General features: G+C 41.6%; 1 protein-coding gene across 1 annotated transcript; it reads right to left on the minus strand.

Annotated features, from left to right (window-relative positions):
- Positions 1–4,431: 4,431 nt before the first annotated feature.
- Positions 4,432–8,749, minus strand: LOC311609457 (olfactory receptor 5A1-like; the record flags this gene model as incomplete). The annotated part of the gene is made up of 2 exons (XM_084802575.1): positions 4,432–5,398; positions 8,715–8,749. 2 exons carry the CDS (start codon positions 8,747–8,749, stop codon positions 4,432–4,434), a joined length of 1,002 nt encoding a protein of 333 aa, XP_084658701.1.
- Positions 8,750–9,661: the final 912 nt, after the last annotated feature.

The following is a 9,661-nucleotide window of genomic DNA, read 5'->3' on the forward strand; positions in this document are numbered from 1 at the left end:
AAGTGCTTCTGTGTGGTCATGTCAAAAGCTAGGCCAACTTCCAGGAGACAGTAGATGCCATCTTGACTGAATGAACTTGTGAGAGCTGGGTGGGAGCTGTCAAGGAGAGGTGATGGCAAGGAACTTCTAATTTAATATCAAAATAAAGTAGGGCACTTACAAAGCACCGTGTGAAGAATCCAGTCTGTACTGGATGGATTTGCGTGGTCTGGGGAGCTAGCTCTCCTTTCCTACTAAGAGTGTAACCAGAGCTATGGCCTAGGACAGAGAGCCTCAGAGAATTGACACAATGCTTGCAACCACAGGTATCTTAAAGATAGAGAAAAGAAACAGAAAGGACGGTTACACTAAGTAATAGAAAAGACTCTGAACCCCTCTCTTTTCTGCCCACTACCAAATTAACAGCAAGACACCATCTTAAGAAGACCAGATGAGCCATAGCTCGGCAGCCTCAGACTATCTGTAAACTATACTCTTGGGAAACCCAGAATAAGTTTTACTGGCGTTACAAGCCAAAGTGTAGCCAGTAGAATTACTCTAGGCCACAGGAAGGAACTTTGCATCAGAACTGTATAGCACTCAGTGAGGTGGAAGTCTGTAGGGTAACAGGTTGAGCCTCTACACATCAGGATGCCAGAAATCGGGCAGCTGCCTAGGATCAGGACCAGCATTTTCAAGCTGATGGGGAAGATAAGACCAGAATCTCTATCCTGGCCTGCAAGGGCCCAGACAGGAGGAAAAACAGCAATCGGAACCTGACCCCTGATGAACAGCTTAGAGGTGTGACCAACATTGAGGTGTGACTTGGGCCCATGAAGGCCTTCCAACTGATGGAATCATCTCTGTGATGTGACCTCAAAAAGAGAATATCCAGAGTTAGGGCCAACGTTCACAAGTAGACTCCTGAACAGCATCAGCAAACAAACCGTCAAAGGTATGACCATCGTCTGTGAGATGATCCATGAAAGACTATTCAATGTTGGGACCAACGACTGTGATGTAAACTTGCAAAGGTCTACTCGGGGAGGTGATAGGCATCTGAAACTCTGGGAAAGAATTCTGAAAGTCAAAGCTAGGACACTGGGTTTTCTATAACTTGAATATTGCTCAATGATTCCTACATCTAAGCAACCACTGGTTTGTCATGAACTCTTGTTATTTAGTGGTCTTCATGTTTTAATTGGCCGATAGTAGCTGCATTTTTATGAGATACTTGATGATCATTTGATGCATTATATAATTTGTAATGATCAAAACAAAATATTAACATTTCATCCTTTCAAAATACATCATTGTTTTGTGTTGGGGTTTCTCAATAAAAGGGCATAAGAGATTAAATTGCTGACAACAGCAATAAAGAACTAAAACTTCTTTCTATGTGACTTATTATTAACTTCCTTTATATCTCTCTCCCTCTTTCCTTCTTATCATCTAATAACTTCCATAGTACCCTTTACTTTGGTTGTCTGCAAGAGCAAAAACCACTGTTAACCCCTAAGCTATCTATTCAGTACCGAATTTTTTAATGAAAGGATTTGTGTATATTTTATGGAATTGAAGCTCTAGCTTTTTAAAAGCTGTGTACAACACCTGGTACATAATGGGCTTCCAATAAGCATTTGTTCCCTTCTGTTGGTTTCACATCTCCAAATTACCTGCCAGATAAACTTAGACTTACTTCTTTACTAAACAGATAGGTATTAAGCACATAGTTTGTAGAAGGATCTTCCCATTGCTTTGGAGGAAGAGTAAAGTTTACACGTGGATGCCAACAGCTTAGGAAAAGGCAATCAGGGAAAAGATAGTGTCATGTGGAGATAAGTAGTTTCTAAAGTATTATAAAAATGTGCTCTGTGGGTCCCTACAAATGGGCTCCCGGCGCTGTCACAGGTGACTGCGCCGCGGCCCGCGAGGAGGGGTCTCCGCTGAGATCTCCGCCGCGCCCGGGTTCTGAAGCATGGCAGCCATCCCTTCCAGCAGCTTGGCGACGCCTGGGCTCCTCGTCCAGCAACAGCTCCTGCGGGAGTACGGAGTACCCGGGGGAAGCGGTGCCCCACTCCCCGGGTCTCCCCAAGGCCGACCCCGGCCACTGGTGGGCCAACTTCTTTTTTGGGAAGACCACCCTCCCAATCATGGCCACAGTGTTGGAATCTGCTGAGCACCCGGCAAAACCCCTCCAGGCCCCCAGAAGCACCGATCACCGCGACCTGCCTCCTGAAACCATGCAGCAGCCAGTCAACCATCCTGGCCAGGCTAACACCAGGGCCTCATCCTGATCTGGCAAAATCACCAGCCAGCCCAAGCTTAAGTGAAATTAGGCCAGAGTCCCACTCACCCACCTCACCCCACCGTACCCTGTAAACTAGGAAGGCTGCAGCAAGAGCTGAAGAGAGCCCTCTCTTGGTTCGTAGTGCTGAGCTTTACCAACCCCATAACCGTGCCTTGCACCAAGCAGAAAATAAAATCCCAGCAGCCATCCTAAAAAAAAAAAAAAAAAGTATTTCTGTAGTGATTGCCTGGTCTGTATGACTCTAGGATCAGGAAGGTTTGACAGAAGAATATACTGACTAAATTCTCTCATAGATATTGCCAATAATACAATTAGTCATAGAAATGATCAAATTAGAATACTGTAGGATAATGTGATTCAGAGTTGGTTGTTGTAACTCGCCATGCTCTATATACACAATCATTAAAAAAAAAACAAGACTTCATTTACCATTTACTCTAGGATTATCTTGAAAACTGCATTTAAAATTTATTTTATTGATATATTCCATTCTGCAATAAACTCTCTGATGTCTTATCTTGGATGGTGTTCTGGAACAAAGACCCCGCTGGAGTGGGGACACTGCTTAGAGAAGCCACAGAGATTGAGGCAAGGCTATCAGAACCGTTTGAAAGCCTGACATCAAGGTTCAAAGAAACTGCAGACAGGAAACAAACTGACAGCCATAGAAGGGCAAGAATGAAAACTGATCTAGCAAACAGATATGAAATCGGAATGTCTTGAGGGAAGTTTTTCTACCTAGTCATGAGGAGATTTCAGGCCTGAACCAAATGACATTCTATTTACAAGTATTTCCAAATTTTTGATGGTGTAACATGGCACCATCTAAAAAAAATTATTATTGAGAACAAAATTGAGTTCTTAAAATTTCCCAAAACAAAATCCTATAATGTTTGAGTACATTTGCAATTTTGCTTTGGGTCATATTCATTACTCTCTTTGGCTGTAGGTGACCCCTAGACTAAGAATTGGATACCCAAATTTTATAACTGTAAGAGATATAACTGTAATTTATAAAATTTGGTGGTCTTGGTTCCTTGTATGCGGCCTTCATGGACTTTATGACTGCACACTGTTACCCTACTACTCTGAGTCATCATCGTTGAAGTCATGTCAGTGGGGGATCTTGGGTTCTTAATCTAAAGTTAATATTTCTAATTAACATAAATCCTTGGACAAGTCATAGTCCAAGACAAGGGGCCAGGCAATATATCCCAAGAGGTAAGAGAATCAGCAAGAACCGTTCTTTATTGTAACGAAGACATCAATGAATGGCGTGTCCCTATGACTAAGCTTTGGATCATGTTCTTAAAACATAGTTTCTTGAACTTAGCACCTGGTAGGCTATGGTAGAGGAATACCATCGCAAACATATTTATTTTACCTTCCAAGTGAACACATTTAAAGTCTAACACCAGCCCGTCGCAAGAAAATAAAATAAAGAAAATAAATATCCAATGAGCACAATCGTCCAGTAGACATGTTCCCTGGGCGGCATGGGGAAGGGAGTCTTTTGTTTGTTTGTTTGTTTTGTTTAAGATCTTATTTTTATTTTTTTCCATTTATTTATTTAGTCACTTTACATCCTAATCACAGCCTCCACTCCCTCTTCTCCTCCCAGTCCTAACCCTCACACCTCCCGCCCAACCCCCCATCCGCCATCTCCCTGTCCCTTCATTCCTTTCTCTTCAGAGAAGAGTAGCCCACCATTGGTACCAACCCACCCTGGCACATCAAGTCCCAACAGGACTAAGTACATCCTCTCCCACTGAGGCCAGAGAAGATGGGGGGCGGGGAGGAAGTCATGCTTGAAATAGTTTCTTTAAACTTACTACCAATTTTCTGAGCCACATTATTAGTTTATTGTTTACATTTATTAAAAGGCTTAAGTTGGTTTGGTTTTTGTTGTTGTTTTTGTTTGGGGGTTTGGGTTTTGCATTTGTTTGTTTATTTGTTTGTTTGCAGGGCGATGAGACAGGGTTTCTTTGTGTAGCCTTGGCTGTCCTGGACTTGCTTTGTAGACCAGGCTGGTCTCAAATTCACAGAGAACTGCCTGCCTCTACCTCCCCGAGTGCTGGTTTGTTCTCTCTCTCTCTCTCTCTCTCTCTCTCTCTCTCTCTCTCTCTCTCTCTCTCTCTCTCCTAAGGAACTATATAGCACAGACAGGACACTTGCTTCTTTCTCTCCTTGAGTTTCTTCAATGTGTCTTTGATCTCCTTGTTTCTCAGGCTATAGATGAGAGGGTTCAGCATGGGGATTACTGCACCATAGAACATGGACACCACCTTGTCCTTATCCTGTGAGTAGCCAACATTAGAATGGAGGTATGAGAAGAGACCAGAACCATAGAAAAGAACCACTGTAGTCAGATGAGAGGCACAGGTGTTGAAGGCTTTCATCCGCCCATGGGTTGAATGAATCTTCATGACGGCAGCAATGATGTACCCATAGGAGACCAGGACAACCAGTGCTGATGCCCCGCCAACTGCACACACAACCAGGAAGTTCACTACTTGGCTGACGAAAGTACTAGAGCAAGACAGGGACATCAGGGGTGGCAAGTCACAGAAAAAATGGTTAATAACCCGAGACCCACAGAAATGAAGCTGGAATATGGAGCTGGTTTGGACCAGCCCAGTGAGAAACCCTCCTGTGTATGCTGTGATGGCCATCCCTACACAGATGGTCGGTGGCATGAGCAACGGATAGAGGAGAGGGTTGGAGATAGCAGCGTATCTGTCATAGGCCATGGCTGCCAGGAGACAGCACTCAGTACCTCCCATTCCAATAAAGAAGAACAGTTGTGCAGCGCAGCCTATAAAGGAGATGGACTTCTGCTCCCTAAAGAAATCACAGAGCATCTTAGGGGCTATGGAGGAGGTGTATGAGACATCCACGAAGGACAGGTTACTAAGGAAGAAATACATGGGGGAGTGGAGGTGTGAGTCCATTCTGATCAGGACAATGAGGCCCAGGTTTCCAAACAGGGTCACCAGGTAGATCCCCAGAAACAACACAAAGAGGACAGCCTGCAGCTGGGGACGCTCTAAAAATCCCAAGAGGATGAAGTCAGTCACCATGCTAATGTTCCTTCCCGAAGGTAGATTCCTGGAGCAACAAAAAAATCCAAGTGAAGAAATTCTTCTGCTTTGTCAAGGAATAATGAACTCCCACAACCAGAAGACATCTCTCCCAAATAAACATCCTATATCCGATGCAGAATTCCCTCCACAACACATGGAGGTCATTATCATACGTATCTAATGAACTTGTAAAAGAATACCAAGATAAAAGTCTTTGAATTATCTGGGCCATCACCCTACAGTCAGTATCACCATGATCACTCTGCTGATGGAGTTGCTTATTAGTGGTAGTTGGGCTAACAATCTCTCTCTTTTTTAAGTTACTCCACATGTTGCACTACACAATTAAATCACTTAGATTTAGACATGTTTTCTTTTCTTCTTAATGGGAAAAAGTATATCATGACTCAAAATGCTTGAGGAAGTAATTGTGTGTTTCTCAGTTTTGTGTGGTTTTTTTTTTTCATGGAAAAGTCATGCAATCTATTCTGATCATGGCTTCCCCTCCCCCATCTCCTCACAAATTCTCCCCACTGCCTGACCTACCCTACTCCACACCATTTTGTTGTCTTTCTAAATTAAAAAAAAAAAATAGGCAAAATGGATAAATAATCAAATAATTAAAAAGAACAATGAAAATGCACATGAAACAAAAAGAAAGACAAAATGTACAAAAAAATAAGATATGAGACAAAGAATCTACAAAACACCACTAAGTTAATTTTGTGTTAGCCATCTACTGCTGTACATAAGGGTTATTTATATACCCAGTGAAACTCCATTACAGAAAACTAATTTTCCTATTGCAGTTTCATCATTATACTTACAACCAGATTTCAAGGAATGAGGTGTTCTCTCTCTCTCTCTCTCTCTCTCTCTCTCTCTCTCTCTCTCTCTCTCTCCTCCTCCTCCTCCTCCTCCTCCTCCTCCTTCTCCCTCCATCCCTCCCTCCCTCCCTCGCTTCCTCCTTCCCCTTTATCTATTAGTATTAAGCATATAGAGATAAAATTTGGAAAAATACTGAGTAAACCAGAGAGTGAAGAAATGTTTAACCATGTGAAATTTGAGTACTTTTCCTGCTCAGAGATAATGTCATACTGTGTGCTTGCTGGAGCTAAATGCTGGTTATGTGGATATGAATAATACATTATTAAGTTTAGAACACTCAGTAAAATGCATAGTATATGCAGAAAAATCAGGTGATCATTAGCACAGCATGATAAGAGCTGTTAAGGAAACATTTATACATTTCCCTGGAGCTGACAGTGGTAGGTGGTGTTTTTAGGGGAAAAAAATCTGCGAGGAGAATTACAAAGAGGAGTAAAGGAATTCCAGTGTGGGAAGACACTGTGTGAGATGCCGGGGGGGGGGGGGGGGGGGCAGGGGGGGCAGGGAGCAGAGGAAAGGTGGAGCCAGTTTAGCATTTGAGTGGTATAAAGTGATCAGAGCACAGGGCAAGCGGGGAGGAAGACACAGAAGATAAGTTCTGAAAGCCAGAGGTAGGGAGACAAATTGTGAAAGATCATTGGAAGTTTACATGGAAAAGATACATACTTGTTTCAAACACACAAAGCCACAGCTGTATAAGTACACACAATCACACGAACTGCATGCCAGTGCACACACCTGTACGTTCATATTTAATTTCAGCTTTCTCTCCGCTTTCAGGCTTCTGACCATTTATGTGGTTCCATTCATTTAAAGGACTCCATTTTAGACTGAAGCGATCATTTTACAAGGTTGCATAGATTCCAATTGTTTTTTGCCTTTTCTGTCCTTCACTAAAACAGAAGCATAACAAACACAGCTATTTTAAAAATTCTTTTCTTTCTTGTTAACTAAATACTCCAAGCACTTAAACCTACACTTAGCACACAGCAGGTATTTTCTAAATATCTAGTGGATAAATATCAAGGTAAAGAGTTTGACCGTTCCCTGTGGGCAAGAGAGAAAACATGAATATTGTTTTATCTTTGTTTTTCCCTAAACATTCTGGGTCCTTATTGTAAGTAGGGAGCTAGCTAGAAAATACACAACAAAAACACTTGTGACCTTAGCAGGGTAACTCAGAGTGTAAGAGACTTACAGAAGTAGTAAGGAAGAAAACTGGGAATCAAAGGGAACCGAGGAAGAAAACTCAAAAGTTGCTTTAAAATCTAGAAAGTTAAGGACAGTTTGCCTCAAAACAGGCAGATTTACAAGTCAACACTCCTTTAAGCCTCCCCCTGTAGGAAAGAGAAATCACACCAGGCTAAGCCTTTGGCAATGCCTGCTCATCTTTATTATTGCACATTTGCTGTGATCATCAAAGGCCTATTTTATCTGGATGCATATGATTCTTTCCTAATTCACCCCAGACCATGGTTTCTAAGCTTATATCTTTAGAATATGGTGAAAGCTAACCACTAATTAATTTATATAATCTCAATATAGACAGCTTGGTTGTTTTTACCTAAGTAATCTACAGGAGCATGTGAGGTCCACTACATTCCCTTCTAATACTACTTTCTGTCTTTCTCATGACATGGCCATCACCATTAGTGTTTATACAGTGGTTTTGAGCTTATTTAGCATCTCTACACCCACTTTCCTACTGGGATTACTCAAAGCAGGGCTTGGAAGTCAAGCAAAGCAGAGCTAGTCTCTAGTCTTCGCATCTCAGTTCACCAGTTTTGATACACTGGACAAGCCAGTGGTCCTGGGAATTGAGTTTGGAGCCTATTGTATACTAGGTGGATTTTCTATTAGGAAGTTATATCCTCAACTCCTGAAACATCACACACAAATCTTTTCCTGTGATTACTTTGAAATAAAGACAATAGTCCAAGCATATATACCAAAATTGGAGAGAAAAATAAAGACCTTCATTATGATCAGCTCTACTAGGGTTCTAACCAAGATCATTCTATCTCTACATGGTCTGCTTTTCATCTGCATCTACAAGCTGAATATGTGTGTGTGTGTGTGTGTGTGTGTGTGTGTGTGTGTGTGTGTGCATGTAAAGTAAAAGGATGCCTACACTGACATTTCCTCTCATCATCAATCTTTATAGCATCATATTGGTTCATTTTACAACATTTAACATGCTTTATATTTTTGCTGGATTGTGTACATCCCCTTAGCCCCTTAACTATAAGCTATCAGATGACATTATAACCCAAGTTCTTTGCACCTAGTAGACTCAAATGGCATTGATTCATAATTTTTAAAAGTATGCATTACTGACAAGCAATGTACTGACATTATGGAAGCACAAGAAATTATTAAACTGTTGAGTCAACATTTAAGTTTCTAATTCTTTGACTCCCGACTTTGCTGTCTTTCTTGATGCCTAAACCCACCTGGATGTAAGTGGGAGCAGCTGATGGCCCTCCATTATAGACATAATAGCATCAGGTGTGATCCTTCACCCAGCCCCCATGACCAGACAAGACCAGAACCTAAAAATGATTGTGAGGAGTTTTCTTGTCCTCAGTCTTGGCAGGGTGATTAGCAATCAAGTTAATGTGTTGAGATAAAAAAAAAAAAAAGGTATAGATCTGTGATGAGATCATTCCAAAATAAATGATGTCTGGGACACACCCGGGCATTCAGTGTGTACTTGTAGGTCAGTGGAGGTGGTGTGGTGAATGAAACAGACCAATATGATAAATAGTGTTTACATGGACCACTTTCCTTCCATCATTTATCAGAGTGCCTGAATTTTAAAGATAACCCAGTGGATATTTTGTTCACTGCCTGAATAAGGATTACCACACAGACCCTAGAAACTTATGCTATTCCCACGACCATGGTGCTTGCCCTGCTTCAGTGCTGCCTGGTGCTCGAAAAATAATGAGAATATATTTAAACTATTTAACTAATAAAACATTACAACTGGAAATCAGCTAGCCTAGCTTTTCCCCACTATGGCAATAAACCCAAAGCCAAAAGACATAGAGAGAATGTTGATATAGTTGCTTAGTCCTGGAGGTGCATGTAGAAACTATCTCATACTTTGGGACTAACTCTTTACCCACTACCTTATTCTAATGCCTGATGTCTCAATGAGAAAGACACAAAGACCGTTGATTTTGGAGCCACTGTCATGCTTGCACTTCCCTGAGTCTATAGCAGCATAAAAAGCCCTTGCTTGAATGCTGATTCTGGCATTATTATTTCACCTACATTTTACTGTGTCACCTTTGCAAATTATATTTCCTCCTCTGAATCCTAATCTTCTCCTCCTCCTTTGAAGACGCAGCAAAGTGATTGACTTAGACCACTACTGGATCAGTTCGTTTTTCTT

The sequence above is a fragment of the Acomys minous genome, assembly GCF_964271855.1.
Source record: "Acomys minous genome assembly, chromosome: 2".
NCBI lineage: Eukaryota > Metazoa > Chordata > Mammalia > Rodentia > Muridae > Acomys > Acomys minous.